Source organism: Lissotriton vulgaris, chromosome 2_1 (genome assembly GCF_964263255.1).
Source record: "Lissotriton vulgaris chromosome 2_1, aLisVul1.2, whole genome shotgun sequence".
Taxonomy (NCBI): Eukaryota; Metazoa; Chordata; class Amphibia; order Caudata; family Salamandridae; genus Lissotriton; species Lissotriton vulgaris.
Window position 1 is genome coordinate 1319636687 of NC_141687.1, and position 23507 is coordinate 1319660193.

General features: G+C 42.5%; 1 protein-coding gene across 3 annotated transcripts in view; it reads right to left on the reverse strand.

The window, feature by feature from the left end:
* MYLK (myosin light chain kinase) overlaps nucleotides 1-23507 on the reverse strand; it is a 1710670-nt gene that overhangs the window by 59200 nt on the left and 1627963 nt on the right. For all 3 annotated transcript variants that reach the window (XM_086957081.1, XM_086957079.1, XM_086957080.1), the window contains exon 28: nucleotides 20874-20997. In XM_086957081.1, coding sequence (XP_086813207.1) covers nucleotides 20874-20997 — 124 coding nt within the window. The remainder of the gene's footprint in view (nucleotides 1-20873; nucleotides 20998-23507) is intronic.

The following is a 23507-nucleotide window of genomic DNA, read 5'->3' on the forward strand; positions in this document are numbered from 1 at the left end:
AGATGGTGGAAACAATTTGCTCCTTGGAATGTGAGAGTAAACTGATAAAGACAAGTATGGTCTGGTCTAAAAAAAAAAATATTCCAGTACAGAGCCCACGAAGTGTTCTGTGGGACCAAGTAACCTCTTAAATTCGGTCACAGATGTATGCACTCCTGTCTTTATAAACTGGTTAACATGTAATTTTCCAGGTATTTTCAGCGTCCATCCCCTGACTATAAGTTAGTTTCCGTCTCCTGAAAGAGGGTCAGTTTCTTTTAAGAATAATTATGCTTTTTGGAGGATCCTTTAACTTTTATATTAATAGATAATGTTAAAACAAAGGGTCTGATTTACAAATATAATCTTAATTTAAAACTGTTTTGTTTTATGAATATATCTGATAATAAGCTATGCCATGTATACAAACCTTTAATACGGAAAAGAAAACAGTTAGGACCGCCAGAACGTACAGATGTAAGATTTTGGTATTTAGGACTCTACCACAAGTACACTTTGTGCAATAATCCTTTTAGGATTAGATAAATAGACATGCTTAATTTAAGCTCTGGTTGTTTTATTTCAGTCTTAAATGTACTGTACCTAACATGCTCTTTCTTGCTTCACCCACAGCGTCTATGAATACTAAGGTATCCAGTGGTCTTTCCAATACTTTCAACAGCATTTACAGTAGAACATTTTGGGCATAGATTAGGTGTGTTGAAAGGTGTGAGAAATGCAATAACAAAAGTTCTCGACAATCCCACAGTGTGGCCCTATATGTATTTCTAAAAATTGTTTGAATATAGTCTTTTGACCAAAAATTAAAATATATATAATTTTGATAACTACTATACCTGTTTGATGTTATTTTACTGCACACAAAATGTGCACAGTGTCTAAAACAACTCCAGCTTCGTGGCTGCTATAATTTCCAATTTGTATTTCTTTACTGTGTGCAAGCCTTCCTCACTTTTTCTCTGATCCATATACTGGGTAACTGGGTTGCGGCATTTAATAAATGGTAAGACCTAATGCTCTAGGTGGTGTGATTATTTAATAAAAGTAATATGCTAATTCAATTAGGCTGGTCCCAACTTTAGAGAAAATGTTTTGCACTTTTTCCTCTTCAAGATTATTAAAACATTTACTCATTTTTATGCTACTTCTTGCACAGGTGAAGACATCGAGAAAAACGTACTCCAAGTGATTCACATACCAATGCTGCCAGAATAAACGCAGACTTTCTTACATTAAACCCCATGTGCTCAAGGTACCAATTTATTCCTGGCAATAACACACTCTGTATGAGCTAGAATCAGCACCAGTGAAAAATCATATGCTTATCCTTTTTGTTAATGAATACACCAGAGAAAACTAAGTTAAACTAAACTATGCATAATCTATCACAGAAAGCAGTGCACGTTTTTAGCATATGCATCCTTGATATGTCAGTCCCTTTATTAAGCCAATTCATATTAATAATTGTGAATGAGATAGCTGAACACTACCAAAATACTGCATTTGATTGGTTGCCAGCTAGTGCCCAAAACAACTGACGCTCATTACAATATCATCCCAGATATCCTTACACCTTCTTCCCCTCACAGCAACAGGTGGGCATAGAGCATCCTAATAAAAGAAATAAAAGACTACAGAGTTCACCTTACTCACAGAATGTACTTACCAGGGAGACTTGTTGCAGGAGAGGCACCTTTTGAATCGTTTACTTTCTTGTGTAGAAAGCTAGACATGTACGTGAAAATGGTTGTCATCTCTGTTCTAAAAATTTCATGAAATAATAAAATTCCCCAATGTTCCTTTCCTTGTGCTTTAATATATAGTTAAAGTGTTCACATTCTATAAAGATGGTGTAGCGCATGACAGTTTTGACTGTTTTAAATGAGTTGCCTCATTGTGTATCTGATTTTCAATGTTGCTTATTTTAAAATATGTTTAATAAAGTTCTATTGAATGTATTAATTTAGATGGTGAACAATCTGACATTCTTATAGACAGATCTATTGTTTTAAGTATGTTTGATCACCGATTTCCTTATATTTTCCTCTCACTAAAAATGAGTTTGAAGTCAGTGCGCACTCATAAAGGTGATACACCACTGGTGAAAGAAAGTGTGAGAAGTAAATGAAACGTCAAATGTCCAAATATGAACTACCTGGAAGATCTCACTATGCAGCACAATTCTATGAAATTTCAATGTGAGATCTATCAAAAAAGAACTGCACCTCCAATAAATCTATGTATATGCATTTCAAGAAGGTAAAGAAAACCTTTGAAGTCCACCACAACGTTTCTGTCCTAAAAACAAGAAGGTATTTAGTGACAAAGGAGAGGGATACGCTGAGTAAACAGATGAAGAAAGGGAATGCTAGGCTGAGGTAGGGATCTCTCTCATTTAATATTTGCAGCCCTTAAAATATAGAAAACGAATTAACTTACTAAAAACTCATGCTTCCCCTAAACTTTTTTGATACAGTATGTATCACATCTCAATTAACCATTTCACTTCAATTCAATTTAACTTTATTCAGTCTAAAAACAATAGTCCATGAAAGGACATAGAAATATTGCACTTAGCTGTAATCACACATACAAGTTTAAAATGTACATAAGTTAAAAAAACCGTTTAAAAAGGAGCATAAAGGACTTTTAAGATTTCGTGATAGATACATCAAATAATACATCTGATATCCTTGCTTTAGGTAAGCAAAAAAAATACACATCAAAGTCAGATTTCATTGCGTGATAACAGAGTTAAGGGCAGTAGCTGCGTTTGAGAGGGCATAAAGGGGAGATAGAGAGAGGACAAAAAGCTCAAATAGGGTCTGCTCTGCGCTCATACTATCTTGCAATAGTCAACCCCACATACCTGCCAAGTTCTGTGTACTAAACCACAACTGTGCATAGAGTTCTAACGGACTAGCCTAACATAGTGTTTCTAGCCCTGAGCGCTGCTTTCAAAAAGGGACAGACAGTAAAAACAATTTCAGATGAACACAGAGATTGTAGGTGGAGGAGGGCTGGTCTACAGTGTTGAAAGCCTAATCTCCTTAAAAGTGGTCTCAAAAAGTGAATTCATTCTAACCTGTGCAAACTGCAAAAGAACATAAAGTGCAATAGTAATTGACAAGTTATCACAGCGGCAGCAAGATATTATATTGCCCTCTGGCTCGGAAAAGTGTTTAAAAAAGAGGGACCAATAAATTGGCCCAAGTCTGAAGTGGAAAAGAAGGGACCGCTCCCATCTTGACAGGGCCAGCGACAAATACCGAGGGGAATCGTCTGTGTATAGAAGACTATAATACTGCAACAATAAAGGTTTGAATCCCTCGAGTTTCAGCTTAATGTCTGCACAGTGCGCCTTGAATAGTGTTTTAACCTCCATCTTGGCGGTTTTGGGGATGTGACTAGGTTCGGTAAAGCACCAGGATATACCAAGCGAACCAAGAGAATCTCATATATAACTTAGCCAGAGTATGGAGTGTGCCTTATCCAGCGTCAGGCAGTCTGATATAATGTCCTTACAGAATGTAACATCAATTGTCCAAAAACTAACTATCTGGAAGATCTCACTATACAGCACATATACTCAATGTGAGATCTGTCCAAAAATAGCTGCATCTCCATTAAATCTACTTATATGCATTTGAAGAAGGTAAAGAAAACGTTTCTGTCCTAAATACAAGAAGGTATTTATTGACAAAGAGGGCTACTCTGAGTAAACAGATGAAGACAGGGAATGCTGGGCTGAGGTAGGGACGTCTCATTTAATATTTACATCCCTTAAAATATAGAAAATGCAATTACTTACTAAAAACTCATGCTTCCCCTCAACTTTTTTGAGGCAGTATGTATCACATCTCTGTTAACCGATCAGTGGTCACTTACGTAAGCCTGCGCTACAGGAAAATCTTCAAATTCAACAATTCTTATTCTAGAAAAATGGTGATCAGGAGTGCCTCACATTTGTCATTAAAATAGAATACTAGCAGTTTAGCTGATCATGTAAACTCTTTTTAAAGCTACAACAGGACATGGGGGAATCAACTGACTGACTGCTGTTATTGATGGAGGTCTGTTTTGCTCAGAATGCCAGACATTTTTTCCACATGACTGAAAAAGATATTTAAGACTTCATCAAAAATGTCTTCATTTTACCTTTCTGGGGCTCATACCCCAAATTCCATGACAAAACAAAACACCTCATTTTGTTCATTTACTGCAGTCTCCTCCATAGAAAATACTTTTTAAATTCTACAGCTCTAATCCCAACAAAATGGCATTAAGGTGTGCCTTATTTTGATATGCACATAGAATGCTGCATTCTAGTTGTTTAATAGAACTGTGGTTAAGCTGCAGTAGATAACTGGCAAATCATCAGACACACTGTTGCTGCCACTGAAAGTAAATGATTCACTCAGCATGTCAAAACCTTTTTTCACATTGCTGACAAAGATATTTGTTAATTTATAAAAATTAGTGCTTGCTTTAGCTTCTGGTGAAAAAAACTTAATTTCCACGAGAAAATGTTGAGAGAAACGGTTTGCTCTCAAATGTGGTTCGTTAAACACCTGCAAGGGACCAACAGTGAAATCACCCCAGGAATCACCAGAAATTCCTAGAATTGACATGGTGCCACCATTACATGATGTATGTTGTATATTTTGATGTATATTATGACAAAAATCTTTCTTCCTATATGCTTCTTTTAGTGACCCTGAAAACCACACAATCAAATACAATGCATTACGATTAGGGAAACAAATTGCTTTATCACTGCATCACTGAACAAATACAACATGGTTGTATCATGTAATCTGCTATCTAAATTATGTCCTGAAAAAACACAAAATAAAAACCGAATATCCTACCATTTTGTGACTTTTTCTTTAATTCTAGGAGCCCAATTGCAATATTATCCAATGGGGGCAGTCCTAAGTGGCTATTGAAAAAAGTGTAGCAGTGGGGTTTGTCAATAGCCACCTAGGAGTGCCAACAGTTGGATAATATTGTTTAAATAATCAAATAGTATCTGAATGTGTATCTGGAAATGCATCATAGATACATTTCACCAATATGCAGATGACAGACAGATCTACTTAAAAAGCTCCTCAATCTTAGGCATTTGGGTCCAAAAAAGTGCAAACTTTTATGAAAGTATGTCTTGCAACGCTTCTCAAACTCATGCAGAGAAAACTAAATTTAATAAGTACAAGACTTGAAATTCAACACAGGCTGGTTTACAGATCAGCATAGTAAATGATTTGTTAGTTAAAATTGAGAATGGGATTTTTACTTTGGCTGACACTGTGCCCTCAAGACTCAGACATAGCAAATGCAACCACATTTTCTGTTTCACAGGATTTGTATGGCTTCTCCCCCGTACATGGCAGATTAATGTTTAAGATTTCCCTTTTTTTTTTGCTCATCACCTAACATATCTGATGTAAAAACGAATTTGAACATAACTTAACATATTATATATGAAGACAGAGAAAATACCAACACGCACAAAGAGGCGGTCCTTTGAAGGAGCTGTTCCTCCCTGTAGAGTTCCCTCCCAATTATTTGGTGTTGCTCAAAGATTTAATGCTATTTTTTTTAAAGTGAAAATCCATTTGTTTAAACCCTACTTCATCTGTTTCGGGCTTCCCCCTAGCCCTTCCACTTTTTGACCCTTTGTTATCCCTTCTTTCTTAGCCTACCCCTCTTAAACCTTCTTCTTTTCACCTCCTTCACCTCCTCCAACCTTTCATCATGTTGCTTCCCCACTGAGATCTACCCGCTTCCTATTTTCCCTTCCTCCTGCTGTGGTATACTACCACCTTCTCCCCCAACTGAGCCACCTTCATCCTCCTTATTACCTATTCTGCATCTTTTCCACTCTTTTCTATACCTAACCAAATTCTAAAATTAAATGGGTGAGTGACGCAAGGAGAGGAGTAAAATTTCTTATGTGTATAATATAGATTCGTCCTTGCGAGGGGAGCCTGGCGTTACCATGTTGTTGTACGTAGGGCATACTGACAGGGGCTTAGCTATCAATCATGCAGAAGGTGCAGTGGCACCGGGGACGAGGTGTCAGAAGGGCCCTCTTTACCCTAGTTATAGCTCTTTTTTTTACCATAAACCCATCAGATGGAGGGCATATTCCGTGCTTGCGTTAGGGCCCTGGGCACTCGTGCTACCCTACTGCGTGCGGACACCCTCTTGGTGGAGAAGCACTCTATAAAAAAGATGAAACTAAATAACATATAAATCACTTTCTGATTGGGTAAGAAACAGTGCTTTAACACCTTTTAAGGAGAACATAAATCAGAATGAGCTGCCACCAAGACAGTGCAGGCGACCTAGCGAAATACCCCTGTGTGCTACATTTAACTAATCCGAAGAACAGAATATGTATGGAGATATAAACATCAGGCTACTCGAGTCCATTAAAACTACGTGAGTTTACATCAGGAGGGGGGGGAAGTGGTGGAAAAGCTGCAGAGAAGAATGAGTCAGCTAAGAAAAAAAGTCTACAGTGTAGCAAAGAATTTGAGTATTTCAGCACTTCTGCTCATCGGTTTCTGTGAAACACTTCATATCAGCCACTTACCACTGTCAGCAGTGCCCTACGTGGTAAGCATCTGTATTCACTCAGTATCGAGAAGAGAAATGTCTGCTGCAGAGAATTCTCCATAAAATTATTACAAAAATGTACATGTGCCCTTTACATCTATCTGCCATATTATCTCAATTGAAATAAGGGGTCAGCTGGAGTTGGAAGAGTAAACTGCTCATTCATGCATGATAGTAAGGGATTTTGTAGGCATTTCAAAATAAAGATCACATACAAATTTTGGAAGGCGCACATAGTCATTACCACTATGTCAATATTCCCTGTCGCAGTCTCTTATTCTGTGTGAGGGGGTCGTTGCCTGGGTGACAAGAAATACGTTTATGGCTTTTCTTTCATCTGAATTTACCTTTGGCGATAACGTGGAACTTTACTCCCACTATGATGACCGCTGCCACACAAGCAGAGTGATCACGCGACTGGTCCCAACGCCATCAGTGCCTGCACCTAAGACAGGGATGTACGTTGTTACAACGCATGCTTTTACCACGCAGGTTTTTCAACGCAAGTCGTTACAATGACTTGCGTTGGGGGGTGCTGGATAGTGAATAGTTTAATTTACTATTCCAACTCCAGTCCCCGTGGATAGTAGGGAAGGTGTTGGATAGTAAATTAAACTATTATCTATCCCAGAGCGCCCCCCCCAGCGCAATTCATTGTAATGACTTGCGTTGAAAAACCTGTGCTGTAAAGGCACTGCGTGGTAAAAGTTGCATCGTAAAGGATGTTTCCCCTAAGACAGTGTGTGCAGGGCACGGCTGAGCCAAAATCATTGCCACTGGGGGTTGTCCATTGCATGAGTCGCTGCGGCCACGGGGGCTCCAACTGCCACAGCTCTAGCTCGCCTCAATAATTTAAGTCTGCCTGAGCCTGCAGTGCTGGTATTTAGAGGTTCAGCAAACTTATTATGGCTGCTATTAGTAAATAAAATGAATGCTTCAATCATTCTGAGATGCCTGCGCCCCCGGCCAATAGTGTACTGAGTCTGAGAACTGTGCTGTCACACAGTTTCAGTGTTCATCTGCCTGCCATTAGAGGACTTTTTGTTCAGTGATTTAGAGTTTCTAATTACTCAAATGGGTGTGATTTCTGATATTTATGATGTTTCTCTTGTCTTCATTGCTGCTTAATTTTACTCACGACTGAATAATGAAAATGTCACACATAGCAATATGAATCCTTGGCAGTGATGGTGTTACTATAACCCTTGATGTGTAGTACTAGGCAGGGGTGATGGACAGTGTTTCTATTTATAAAAAAAAATGCTCAGCTCCTGGTTATGACCAACCCATCATTGTCTGGTGACAGCTGCCCTGTCAAGACAGACCGTAAAAAGGGCACTTGAGCATCAAAAGGAGAAGCAAGCTGCCCAATAGGCCGTTGCAACGTACAGGCCTTCAAGATATAAATACATGGAAATACTGGGGATGAGCATATGGAAAGACTGTTGGGGGGGGGGGGCATTCCCTTGTGAAATAAAGAGCAATAAAAAAACAGGCAGCATGTCAGGGGAAAACACAAAGCAAGCTGGTGTGGGGATTATAGAGAGAATACGTGGATTGTAGAGAGCAAAGAAAGAAGACATGCATCCCCATTCAGTGTTGAATGGAAAAAATAGTCCTTTCAAGTAAGCAGTGTAGGGATAAAACTCATCTAATCAGAAGATATGTAAAATAGCGATGCTCTAGGGGTGGGGCAAATACTAGAGGTGGTAGGAGAGCTTTGAAAAAACGAACATGGACTTGAGCTAGATAAGAAAGCCAACCAATCAGGAGTAGGAGGCTGTTCCAAATCCCATTCTAGGTACTGTATTAGAGACAATGAGTCTTCAACAACAGACATCAAAAGCAGTCTGTAGGTGAGATCTAAATATAAAGCAAAAACTTGAGTGACAGTCATGGAGGTTGCACCTGTTTGATGTGGGGGAAGGGCAGGTGACGGAGGATAAGGTCAGCCAGCAGGACTAGATCCACCAGGATCACTATAATTAAAAGGGCGAAGTGAGCCAGGAGAACATGCAGGATTAGGACCTCATGAATCAAGATGATCAGGGACAAAAAGATTGGGTCTACAATCATATATCCTGGAAGAACCTCTGGGCCAAAACCTGAAAAACAAGCACCACAGCACCTGTGCCAGAAGAACCAAAAGTGAGACCAGGAGGACCAAAACAAGAAACAACCGATGGGCCAGGGCCAGGTCAACTAATGCCAGAAGAAACAGGATCAGGAACACCAGAGTGAGCAGGACCATGGGGATTAGAACCAAGAGGCCTGACATTAGGAGGTTTAGGAATTGGAGGACACAAAGATCAAGAGGTGTAGAACAGGACCACAACTAGAAAGGAAGGTCACAAATAGGAGTTTGGACCAGGAACATGAGGAGGAGCATGGCCAATATGATCAGGGCCAGGGGAATAGGGAGGACCAGCTTTAGGTGTATCAGTAGAACAAGGAACAAAGGGACCAAGATGACCAGAGGGCCAAGAGAAGGACAAGGCAGACTAGTTGAACGAGTACAAGTGGAACTAAAAAGTTCATGTGAAGGGGGCCCAGATACGCAGGTACAAAATTCAAGATGATCAGCAGCAGAGCCAGAATGACCAGCACTTGGACCGGGGAGGACAACCACAAGAAGATCCAGGATTTAGCAACTTGGAAAGCCAGGAGTATGAGGTGTAGGAAGAGATAGAAGATTGTTAAACTAGGTCAGGACCAGAAGAACATGGAGCCCAGAGAAGAAAGATTAGGAACAGGAGGAGTATCAGAATAAAGAGTAGGGCCAGGAAGCAAATCACGAGGTTGAGGAGAAGGACCGGGACCAAGACAATCACAAGGATCAGTATGATGGGGATTACTTGAGCTGGACGAGGAGGGCCAAGATCAAAAGGAGAGCCAGGAGGATTATAGGGAAGGGGGGTATATGCCATGAGTATCCAGGACCAAGATGACTAAAAGGGCCAAGAGGATGAGTATTGGGTCTATGTGGAACAAGACCAGGCCCCAGAGGAGCACCAGGAGGGTGTGGAGGGCAGGAGGACCAGGACAAGCAAATCTTTGCAGGGCCAGGAATCAGAGGAGGGGGAGGACCAGGAGGAACATCAGAAGAATAACCAGGTGGATGGAGAGAGTATCAGGACATTAAGGAAGGATGAGGGTGAGAAGTTCAAGGAGAGGCAGGAGACCAGTAAGATGATGATGACAAGGAGTAGAAAGACCACCAAGCATATAAGGACCAGAAGGAAGAGGAGGAGGAGGATACAGTCAATGTTTTCTGGGCCCCATGTACAAATCAGGCCATTATTTACAGGGGTCACACCTCTCAAACAATTCCTAGTAACTCGTCTTCGCCCCCAGACCCTGGAAAGACCCTTTCCTTTTTCAGCCCACATACATCACTGCTTAAGACCTACAGTATTGAAAACATGCAGTCTGTTTATGACCAATTAATAAAACCAGAAACGCTTTAATACTAGGTTTCCTTATTGAAAATGACCTAGGCAAAGCGTTTGTCAAAAATGGTAGATAGGCAGACTTCTTGTTTCTGCCCCTTACACCGCTGCCCCTCATGACTCAGCCCTCTTTCTGCTGCACCCAAAGGATGGGATCCCACAGCAAACATTTTCCACTGATGAGTACGATACACTTTTTTCCAGACCTAAGCTCTACTCTTCATTGAATATTACTACCCTAAAGCATGTGGCAAGAAAAAACCTGTGCTTTCACATAGAACCAAAGGCACCTCTTTAAGGAACATAGTGCAAAGTTTGGATTAACAATGTATAGCTCATTAGGACTGTTGCATCAGCTCCTTTTCTGTTTTCACAGGCCAAAGTGCATTTCCAGAAGCACTACTCAATAAAAAAAAAGAAACATTTACAGGATGATAAAATAGTAGGCCTTGATAAACTTGATGTAACTATAATGTCATTAGAAATAGGCAGGAGAATTAAAATGATTCATAATTTCAAATCAGGCCTCTTGTTCGTTAAAGTGCATAATTATAACAATGGCAAGAATTAGCTTTTTGTATGGCATTCTGTAGAGCACTCTGAATGCTGTACAGGTGTTACTAGCAACCTAGCAAGATCATTTGGGTTTACGCCGGTGTCGTACGCCGACGACACCCAACTCCTCTTTCCCTTTAAAGACCTGACACCTGCAATAAAAAGATCTTTTGCAGAGGGAATGAGAGCAATATCTGCATGGATGTCATTAAACTGTCTCCAATGCAACATAGGGAAAACGGAGGTCATGTTGTTTGGACAAGCAGCAACACACTGGACACCTGATTGGTGGCCCCTGGAATTAGGTCCTGTGCCTAGCCCTAAAAACACGGTAAAAAACCTTGGAGTGCTATTAGATCAGACACTCACTTACAAGGACCACGTAAACCAGGTGGCTAGTACCTGTTTTCGAGCCATCGGAATGCTAAGAAGAGTGTTTCCCTATCTGCCAGACTGCCACAAGAAAACACTTGTGCAGGCATTAGTCATCAGCAGAGTGGATTACTGTAACGGCCTTCTATTAGGAGCAAATGAAGAGCAGCTTAAAAAGTTACAGGTGATCCAAAACACGGCAGCAAGGGTAGTCCTTAATGCTCCCCCCAGGACTCCCTCCCTCCCGCTGCTGGTTAGGCTCCACTGGTTACCAGTGAGGAAGCGAGTGCAGTTTAAGACCCTATGCACTATCCACAAAAGTGTGATAGGCAAAGGCCCAAAATATCTAGCCAAAATCTTCCAGCCATATGCCCCTGGACGAACCCTGCGCTCAGGCAACCAGCAGCTTCTGCAGGTGCCTAGAATAAAAAAGTCCAGACAAGGAGGGCGAGCTCTAGCCCATCTAGGACCAAAGCTTTGGAATTCCCTACCTCTCGAGATGAGATCACTCACCAATCATCTGACCTTCCGTAAGCTCTTAAAAACACATTTATTCCCCAGTAACTGATCCCCCTCTGTTAATATGTACAATTCATCTATCCATAATCATCTGAGGATACTCTTACTGGCAAAGCGCGGAGATACCCCTTCGGGGGTCTATTCAGGCGCTATAGAAGAATATAAAATAAATAAAATAAATACTAGTACCCCATTTAATAATAATACATTTACCAACATTAGAGGGAGGAGACCGTCTCAGGATTGTTACCTACATGGCACGGCATATTTAGCAGGGAGAGTTAAGCTAACTCAACAAACCTACCAGATGAATTCCTGGCTTGGGTTTCATTTGGTGAAGTGCATAGTTCTGGATTCTTGTCTTACTGTTTGCTGGTGCAGGAGCTGCAAGACGGAACATTGGGAGTGTTGTACAGTGGACATCATTAACTTACCACTGAGTATGTGTGCTTCACCCTTTTTCCTCCATCCCCAAAGATGGGTTGGAGGCGAGCATTGCCTGTGAAGGGTGCGGCACACCTGCCAGCCTGACTGACAGAAATCTTGCGCTGCCATGCCTTCAAGTACTGGTTTCGATTCATACTGGTATGGTGGGCAGGGGCTAAGCATGGCCTATGTGGGTTGACATATGCCGTCCATTCCGATTGGCTGGACACGTGCCCTGCCAAGCCTAGAGATCAAATGTAAGCTCTGAAGCCAGTGCAGATTGACAGAGTGTGAAGCGATGACAAGCTGCATGTTCAGCTAGACAGCAGATGTAGTCAGAGATTGTGGACAGATAGTCTTGGGTTCTGCTGTTAACTTGCTATCCCATTTCTAGTTGTATCTAGGTAATTTTATCATATTTATTTTCTCAAAATTCTTATTACACCAGAATGTTAGGTTTATCTAATATAAAAAATAAAAATTCTTCATTGTGGTACATCATGACCTTGATACATAATATTATCTTGAGACATCAAGGTATGACTTTTAATTTTATTCCAATCAATGAGGAATGCCTTGCAAGAAGCACAGAGGATAGTCATTTTCCAACCCGAAACAACAGAAAGGGTAATTATTTCACAGCTACTTTGCATCTAGGGGGTCCAGGTGGCATCAGATTTAGAGCATGATCTTCTGTTTAGCTCTCCCACTTGTCACCGCATTAGAAACACAAATAGAGCATCGATATTTTTGCATTCCATGTGAAATGCAGTACGAGGTAAGTGAAATTAGGGGTTCCATCTGAAATTCGCTATTACCTTGGTAAATAACTAAAACGCTGAGAAAACAAGTATAGCACTGCCTTGTTTTTTCAAAATGAATGGAGTTTTTCAAAGTGTATGCTTCTTAAAGTCAGTCAGAACACTTGTCTGGTATGGGTTTTATGCTAAATGACAAAGGTTTATAAGGAGCGTTATAAAGTGGTTTCTGGCCTGATTAATAACCCCAGATGTTCTGCTTATTGACCACCTGTTTTTGTTTTAACTTTGCAGGGAGTGGCTCTCAAGCACTGTAAGCTTCTCCTAAAAATGAATTGAGTGTTAACAGCCAGTGTACCTAAGAAGTTCTGCACTGGCTACGCACAAACATGAGAGCACTTGAGTGCAAGCTTAGTGAGGAGGCCTGCCAGTCTCAGCTAGTTATCTACGCCTAGGTAGCCTGTTACTGATGGGATCCCAAATTGGTTATGGCCTATACAGGGCTAACAATTTGATTGGGTATCCAACAAAAAAATATTCAATTTTTTTAATTTTTTTTTTACTAAAGTGTAAGTCTATGGTGATTCACTGAATTTAAACTTTGGGTGTTGATAACTGCACAAAATACGAATTTTAGACCTGCTCTATCTATATAGAAAAATGATTGATGCTGTTTTTCCTAGGTTTACCTCACCCTACACGAAAAACCTGTGTATACAGTAACACCTAAACACGCAATTTCCTCAGTCTCAGGCTTGTATCGGCTCTTATTTGAAATTACATTTTCGGGATACCCAGATCTGTACTAGTGCAGAAGGGTCATGTCTAGAAGGGTGTAACCTTTGGAAGAATCACTGATTGAACAGCCTTTACTGTTATATATCACACTTGCATGTTATTCTGAATATCAAATTTATTAGTGTTGAGACATAGCCCCAAAAAGCCATGATTTAACAATGAGAAGAGCAGTGGCAATATGTTACTGAAAACTGAATATGACAGTCAGTATGTTATAGGATCCGGTGCGCCGGGCTCACCTACACCTTCACCAAGCTGCTCTCCATGCACGCCATTTGTCTACAGCTTCATGTGGGCCACCCCCCTCTTTTCCAAATTGTCACAAGGTGAGGTGGCGTCAGTGACACTTGCAGATCCCAGATCACCCTGTGAGGAGATGGGAAGGGTGCACCCCCACTGAATGACTAGGAGCCTTGGGCAGCAAAGGGCTGAAGCCTAAAGCTCCCCGGCTGCATCCATTTATCAAGGATGACATGAGGTGCAAAGGGGGATGAGTCCTTCAGCATCACAGACCTCAAACATCAGGAATGAAAGCAGGCACCCCATTAAATCCTGCAACACACCACATAATAACTGGTGCATGGGCCAGTCAAGCGTTCCTCAACTCTGCCAGACTTTGGCGCAGAATTAGAACAAGTTCCAGAACTGATATTATATTGTGAATATAAGCTCAAAATAAAGTAGGCAGCAGAAAATTAGGGATGGGGGAGTTTCGAGGCCCATGTTAGACAGCCGCCACTCTGAGTATAGCTCTTCATGTATATTGTAAGAAATCCAATTCCAAATTGATGGATCTCAGAGGAAGACCTAATTTCTTAGACATTCTGCACAATAGTGTGGGTATCAATAACTATTCTATTGCTTCCAGTTTCTGAAACAACATGAAAATGACAATGTCCAAGAGATGGTTCTCTTCGTAGGTGCATATTTTGGTCTCTTTTACCTGTACCAGGAGCAACTTACAACAAATTATACCATGGGGGGCCAGGAATACCAATTAAAATGAGCACGTGGGAGAACTAAAAAAAGAGGATGCTGATACTATAGGGAAAATGGCTTAAACGAGTTTTAAATATGAACACGCACCCTCGATGGCCGCTCTTCATTTCCTGTATTCGTCTTCCTCCCCTCGGAAGTTGGTGACCAAACTTCACGCCTTTATGCTGGCAGCCACCTCCATCTCCACTGACCGTGCACGCGTGGCATGGGGCGAGGACCTTGGTGTGGAAATCTCCAAAGCTAATTGGCTTTACGGTTCCAACCAAATTAAGCGATTGTCCCCAAACTACCGCCTCCGCCTTAATCATTTTAAATATTTGCATAGGCTCTACCATACTCCCGTTCAACTGCACAAGTTGGGACTCATCCCCAGTGATAGATGCCTGCGCTGCTCTGCTCCTGCGGTGGACTTCTCCCACCTTGCCTGGCTGTGCCCCAAGGTCTCCGCTTACTGGTGTGAAGTCTGTGCTGCTATCTCTGAGACCACTTCATCGCCGATCCAGCCGGACCCCCGCTCTGCCTCCTAGGCTTTGTTAAATTCTGCACAGATGCCTCCCGTCGCTTGATTGCCATGCTGCTTGTCCTCGCGTGGTGTAGGGTTTCCATGTGCTGGGGCAGCAAACCTTCACCTAAGTTCGCTCATTGGCTCAAGGATACATCGCGCTACCAGATTCTACTGTCCGAATTCTGGGATCTTATGCCAGCTAGATCCCGCCCACTTGACATATGGGGCCCTCTTCAGTCTTACCTCCTAGGTCCTGCCTCCCAAAGCCCAGCGGCCACTCCCGCGCACCCCGTTGGCGGTCCGCCCACGGCGGCCGCCAGTGTAGGTCAGTGATTGGTTTCCCCCTGTCTCTACTCCCTTCAGCATGGCCCTTCCCTTCTCCCGCAGCGTGGGTGCCTCTTATCAATTCCGGTTCACTTTCCTGGTGCCATAGAAAAAATTCACTCATGACCTAAATTATTTTACACTTGATAATTCTTATGCTTTCATCAAAGACCTTCAACACAAGGTGACAACATTAAATTGTCATATTTTTATATTTTATTTCTTTTTTATGTGTTCTTTTCAGCGAGATTATATTTTTCACAGTATTTCTTAAATTCATAACAATTATTTTATCAAAAAGGACATATAATTCATCAGTGAGTAATAAAAATACAAACACCATACAGAGAAAACAAGTCTAGTACACTCTCACAAATATCTCATGCATACTCTCTCATACACTCTACATTCTTTCTTTATTCTGTGTCTCAGGGGTCACAAGTTGTTATGTGATCTATTACGCAAGGTCGACGCGTTTCGGTGGAATATGCTCTAGCACACGGGTTTACAAGCCGAGGTTTTTTGTCGGTGGCTTCTCTCAGGAGCCAAGCCGAAAAACTGAAAGCAACATAGAGATGCCGTCAATAAATTGATGAGACAATGAGGTTACCTGAAGATCGTTAATGGATGACTTATGAGCTGTTACCTCTTCATATAAGAAACCTACTCGTATCAAAATTAATTAGCGAGACGAAGAAATGCAGTTGACTACATTTTGATTGAATTATATCGATTGTCATGGGATAAATTTATGAGGGATCGCTTATCCATAAATAGAGTGACAATCGAAGTTAAGATTCCTCGAACTCGATCTATCAGGATATCCATACAGAGCCTATAAATTATTGGAAAGAGCGTCTGTTCTGCCAAAGGTCCTGAGGAAGGTGGTCCTATTCCACCGAAACGCGTCGCCCTTGCGTAATAGATCACATAACAACTTGTGACCCCTCAGACACAGAATAAAGAATGAATGTAGAGTTTATGAGAGTGTATGCATGAGATATTTGTGAGAGTGTACTAGACTTGTTTTCTTTGTATGGTGTTTGTATTTTATTACTTACTGATGAATTATATCTCTTTTTTGATAAAATAATTGTTATGAATTTAAGAAATACTGTGAAAAATATAATCTCGCTGAAAAGAACACATAAAAAAGAAATAAAATATAAAAATATGACAAAATTTAGTGTTGTCACCTTGTGTTGAAGGTCTTTGATGAAAGCATAAGAATTGTCAAGTGTAAAATAATTTAGGTCATGAGGGAATTTTCTCTATGTTATTATTGCGTTCCTCTCTTTCCCTGACCTTAAAGTACATTTAGAGGGGGTCTCTTATCTATGTAATCACTGTCCTGGCGCGCCTACGTTATATCCGTCATGTTGTTGCTTTCTTTGTACTATTGGTCAACCTTGTCATATTCGATTGTATTCATGTATATGGTGCTCTGATTTGGTGCAAGTATGTAACCTGTCTATGCAATCTTGTCAATAAAGGTTTTTGAAAAAATAAATAAATATATGAACATGCACCCAGACATCATAACTTTAAATATCTTTGTTTAAATTGCACAGACAGTATAGTGCATATATTGCAGGGGTGGCTCCTTCACGTGGGCGGAGAAGCGTGGCCCCACTGCTTTCTCGCAGTGTGAGAAGCAGAAACATAAAATGGTATTACGAATATCATTTTATGTTCCTGCTTCTTGCACAGCAAGAAAGCAGAAGGATTTGGTTGGGGGTGGGTGGGAGGTCCTGCCCCAGGCAGGAGAGGAGTGGCTCACCCACTGTTGTGGGAGCTGACGGGTAGAATGCACAGCCGGGTGAGGTGTACGTGCCAACTTCATACATGTCTCTTTGCATCATCAACACAGTAACAGTGCTCAGCTACCCATAGAGTGCCAGCCTTCACTCTCACTTGGGTATCTGGCTGGGTGTCCTTGTGAGTATCTCGGTTTCCTTTTCCTCCTTCACCCACTGTTGGCACGTACACCTCATGCGGCTGCGCATTCCACCCATCAGATGTCCCTAAATCCATAGGTCCTGATGAGACCCTAGATCATGCATAGGGTCGAAACGTCATCGACAACAAAAGAAGGAAACCATTAACAGCACGTATTATTGTATATAGCTGCTATATATTATGTATTGAGTTGCTAAATGGTCGACTTTTTTGAATACCTTGGAAACCTTGTAAAATACTGCCACAATTATGTCACTAAAATTTTAGGTTCGTTTCTCACTCGGGACACTACGCACATTCCCTTGTCCTTTTTCTCTGCTTCCTGTGAGTAGCAGAGAGAGGAGACGCAACGCAGGACCGGAGGCGAAAATAAGTTTAATTTTTTTTAACCCCCCCCTCCCTGTGCGACCACCCACTACCCCACCCACGAGTAATGCCGGCCGCGACTGATATAATTTATATTCCAGTCTTAGAATACTAATACATATAAAAAATATGTGTGTTCTCTAATTATGTTGCTCTTCCTTTATAAATATAGTTCATAAAACATTGCAGCTTCTCTCAAATATTTTCAATACATTCTGAATAGTAGACATAACCACAGTGCCAATTTGACATTCACTTACACATTATTAGCATTATGGCTCAGCACATCAAAGCTTATGGCCCAGTTTTTAAAATATAGGCTGCCATTTAAACCAGTCACTAGTTTCTTTACTGAACATTTTTCATGGTAGCCATGTCGGTGAGAGGCGAGTCTTAAATTCTCAGACTTACTTGAATGCCAACATGTGAGGGATTTCAAATGCTTTCAGCACCAATACTCCATGAGCAGAGCCTTTTGGCTTTAAAAAAAGTCACACTACAAACATACATTTTTACCCTCAGTAGCACAACAAATATGATACCAGTTTGATAAAAATGCGTTGTCTACTTACTCTGTAGAATGCTAGTTTGAAGAATACAAATTTATATGATCCGGAATGGTTTTACCTATACAGCCAATTCAGTTATGAGGATACTCTTAGGGGTAATGCTAAAGTGATGGTTCTGTTTATCATTACGTTTTTCAATTAGGTATTTAATGTGCTGCAGTTAGGAAGATCTAGAACGAGTGGCCCATCTCCTCTATTTGTTCAAGTATATTTATTTTTGGAACTAAAGCACCAAAACAGAAAAAAAACTTAACATGCCTGAACATAAGTGCTGACCATTACTAGCATATCTCAATACATGTTTATGCTTCTTCACAAACCCAAAAGTCCAATTTCAGTGCTGTGGACAGTAGAAATGGCAGGGCACATATGCAAGAAATATTATACGTGTTTTTTTTATTTGAAAATGGAATTTCAATGACCTAAATCTCTCACAATGTTAACTAGTGATGGAGTATGCAAAAAAGAGAGAAAAACAGGTCATGCAATGTGAACATGCCAAGGTAGACGAAGGGACAAATGGTATATTAGAAGATTAGAATGTTGAGAGATTTATTGAAGACAATGATGTGGTTCAGGGCCGATAATGGGTAGGCCGGCATGGATGTTATGCTCCAACATTCCATTGTTTTTCTTTCTATTTCTCAATTCTGAATTTATAACATTTTAACCTCATTATGGGAATGTTTAAATTGTATTACAGCCCTTCTGCCTAGAGTTAACAAGCATTGGCATAGCCAATAGGGCTCGCCTTTGGGACCTTATAAAGGTTTAGTTATCCAGCACAATATCCTTGGTGCAACAACATCAACTGTTGCATGGCTAAACACTTATAAGGTCCCAAAGGCGAGACCTATTGGCTACGTCCATGCTTGTTAATTTGGGCATTTGAAAAAAAGAAACAAGGTTTGCGAGACACGGAAACATTTCCCTGTGCAGTTGCCATGGAAATACAAGCAAGGAAGCCGCTGACTTCATAATGCGTAGTGAAATAAAAATATATATTCAGGGGAGGGGGCTTCCTCAGTAAAATTCCAGTGTCCAGCTGCTGCTTGCCTTTGTTAATCCACTTGTTTATTGTTCTGACGGCGCCTCGGCGTTAATCACACAAAAAACATATAAACCCGCGAGGCCTCGCGTCCTCCCACACAAAAGCTGTCAGTACAGCGAGACAGCGAATTGAGAGGCAGGTAAAGGAACACTGATATCAAATGTATGCCCAAAAGATATATAGGCAAGAGGCTACGCACGCAAAGCCCATTGAAAAAAAAGAACAAACAACGGGGTAGCTAGTAGTGGCTGGGGGTAGTGGTGTGGTCAGTGGACAGTTAGTGTGGTTCAGTGACCAGTGCACTTCCATCACCAAACGCCTCAGCCAGGTGTCCGAGGGATTCCCCCTTCCTTCTATGAAATTCAAAATGATCTTTCGCCCAAGTGGCATTAACAAATGGTTCAATAAATACAAGTAGGATTCCCTACGCTGCTTATCATCACAACAGACAGATTTTTACAAGACCCTCAACATGCCAGCTACATAAAAACGGACTATCAGAAATAAGGTGGTCTATTTTATGATTTTCTTTTCTGTTTTATACAGCGCAAATGTGTCCCGATGGTATTGGAGTGCTTTGCATGAGTGTAGGATACCACCCACAAGGACGCAATAAATTAGAATGCTAACTGTGGGAAATCGTGGCCCTTAATGACAGTCTAGCACGACACCGTAAGCAGAGAGACAGTCTCTGGTGCCTACTGTCTGTCAACAATATCTGTTATTTTCTGCGAAATATAACTGAAAAAAATGTTTTGCTGCCCACACTTCTTCCTTGCTGGAGAGCCTTGTACCTCACACCTACTACTGTACGCTGAAAATGAGCAGCCCGGGGATTAACAAATTGCATCATGGCAGAAGTCGGCAAATGCAATTAAACGCTGCCCCTCGCCTCTGCATCCTTTGATCTGGGCAACACGTGTGAATGTGAAATTGCAATGCAAGCCCATTGCCCACCCGGGGAGTTGTGAGCAAGAGTGTGTGTGTGTGGGGGGCAGCAGGGAGGGGGCGTCAGGCTCTCAACAGCAACAGTGTGAGAAAAGAAAGAACGGAGACGAGAGAGAGGGATTGCCAAAAGAATAAAAATTAGAATAACAAGCATTTGCTGCGCGGCCATGAAAGTAACGGCTGCGCGGCCATGGAAGCAAAAGTGATCGCGGTGAAAACAAAAGTGATCACGGTCGCGGGGATGTGCGCGCGCAGCAGTGATTGCGCTGGAAGGGAGGCAGATGGTGGCTGCGCGTCTAACCGCACACTGATGGCCGGCAAAAGCCTTTGGTAGCACTTCCAACACCTGCTTACTAAATGTCTTGCACAGCAGCGCATGCGCTGGCTCAGCGAGACCTAAAAAGGTTATAGGCCCTCCGCTGAGCTCAGGCCTACAACTCCTTATTAGGGTCTTTTACAACCATTATAACCCTCATCAGCGGGGTATGATTCTATATCAATATTCCTCTTGGACGTCCTTTTGCTTCTATAAATACACCTTACAAGCCTCAAGTTATCACTAGACGCATAATTGGACCATGAAGTGCTCATTTGACCACACAAGCTTTCCATTTCATCACTGTAAGACAATAAATGAACTAGTGAACTTACAAGATGTAGCAGATGACACCTATACTCCACATATCTGTTGCATATCCGATTGCTTCATAGTTAATGACCTCAGGTGCCACAAATTCAGGAGTTCCAAAGAGGACTTTCAATGATGATGTGCTTTCTGCAATGCAAAGAAGACAAGACATTGGCAACATTGTTTTGATATACACAAGATTCTCTTTTTATGTAATAACTTTTTGTTAGAACTGGCTATTTCTGGTTGGCTAAGGCTGACGCCAAAGCTAGGCAGAAACCACCATTCTAGTCAGGGCAAGGGTGTCTCACGCCAAGATAACCCCTGCTCACCCCCTTGGTAGCTTGGCACGAGCAAACAGGCTTATCCCGGAGGCAATGTGTAAAGCATTTGTGCCAGCACACAACAGCAACAACATCCTAGGCCCACCACAATAGGAACTCCACACCAGGTTATATAAAAATAACTTCTGTATTGTAAAAACACATCAGATAGAAGTCACACATGTACATTGTGCCAACTAGCACGGGCAATATTCAAAAGGGATTATTTACACAGGACAGGGCCACGTGGGTGCCTGTCATAATCAGCACTTAGTAGGAAATAGAATATGGGATATAAAATCACTGTAGCACAAATTAGCAAATATAAATCACAACCAGTAACTACTGGTAACAGGTAAGTACCACCTACGCAACCCTAAACACCTTAGGAGAATGTCACTCAGGGAACCAGGACCTCACTAGGACCACCTGTACTAGAAAGAACAACCACCTAAGTACCACAGTACAATTAGGGGTATAAGCAAGAACACATTACACATGATGCATCACAACATTCAGAGGTGTAGGGATGGAAAACACATGATGCAGAAAACATACATTCAGCGGTGTAACAACGAGGCACATGATGCATCAAAACACATTCAAAGGTACCGGAGAAAACACATGATGCCTAAACCAACACATTCAGAGGTGTAAAATCAAGGAAGACACATGATGCATAAAAACATTCAGAGGTGCCAGAATATAACTCAATAGCGCAAAAACACATGATGCCTAAAAACATTCAGAGGTGTAAGATCAAGGTGCGTAATCATATTAAATGCATTACATTTCCTAGCACCACATCATATTGCACAAAACTTATATAAGCCACTACCTGTGGCAGTCCCTGGGCCAACTGGCCCTGTTGGGGCTAGGATGCCCTGTGTCCAAAATTCAGGGGCCTAAACGTGGCAGCTGCCAACGAAGTGCTGGGCAGCTGAATCATCAATGGGCCAACGCTGGAGCCTCGTGGGCTCAAGAACAGTGAAATGCCCCTCTGAGCCTCGCAGGCTCGTAAACACAACTGTGGCACTGCTGAGCCTCTCTGGGCTCATGGGCAAAGAACTGGCACTCAAGCCTCTCTGGGCTCGTAAAGCAAAATGGCACCCTGAGCCTCTCGGGCTCTAAGCAGAAACATCTCGCAGGCAGGAGGGGATGGGCACCGGCAATGTGCCCCGACGCCCCCTCTAACCAAAAATGGCCCCCGGAGCCTTCTCAGGGCTCTACAACAAATGCTGGCAAGGAGCCTCTCGGGGTTCTCAACTCACTAATGACGTTGGGGCGGCCAACTGTCATCCGGGACCGCCCTAAGCACCAACAGCATACGAGGCCTCGCGCTGGCCTTAACACCCTCCCGGAGCTTCCCCCCGCAGCCCCTCACTCACCGGGCTGTTTGCTGGCTGGGGCTCCTCCGGGTGGCAACTCCCTCCGTGGCTGCAGCAAGCGGGGCTCTCTCACTAATGAGAGCCCCGCCGACGTCGGCGGCCGTCATGCTCCTCTCCTCATGCTGCTCAGCTTCCTTTGGGCACCAGCAGGGCTCTCCCCAGAACACGGGAGCCCTGCTCACACCGGCGCTGCCATGCTCCTTCTTCGTCTGGCCGGGGTACTGGCCAATCAGTGCGTGGCGGCAGGCGGGACTTCCTCTGAAAACCGGAAGTCCCGCCCCGCGTCAGGCACTACGATGCCTGGCTTCCTGTTGGCGGCGCGAGAGGGCCGTGGCGATGATTAACAAGGGGCAAAATGAGGGGTGGGCACCCTAGGTTTCAAAATAAAGTATAGCCGCGGGGTGGCACCCGCTAAATCACTCAATAAACGGGGTGGCACTCGTAATTTACAAAATAGCGCGAATCGGGCGCCAAGCAGGGTAGGCACCTGCAAGGCACAAAGAGCAGGACAGGGAGCAGCTCCACGCTGCAGAGCTCCAATAAAGCGCTCACATCGCGCTGGGGGCACGGACAGCCCCACAAGTCCTCAGAGGTAACCCCTGCATCAAGAAGGGTCACAGGCAGCTCAGGATTCAAGGACAAGGTCCTGGGCAGCCACTACTAGCAAGCAAAAAGGTCCCAGCAGTCCTGGAGGAGTAAAAGTGGGGCAAAACAGCTCTCTGCAAAGAAGAGTCCTCCAGCATCCAGGAAAGTCCATCAGGTGTCCTGGGGCTGGGCAGGGCTCAGAGAGGCAAGCCTTCCCCTGAGCCCAAGCAGCAGCACGCCCCTGGCAGGATTCAAGTCAGAAACAAGAACATTTTGGAAGGGGACACAGCTCCTTTTTTATACAGAGAAATCCTTTGTCTAGTCAGGTGCAGGCAGTGTGAGAACCAGCTAGAACTGGTTA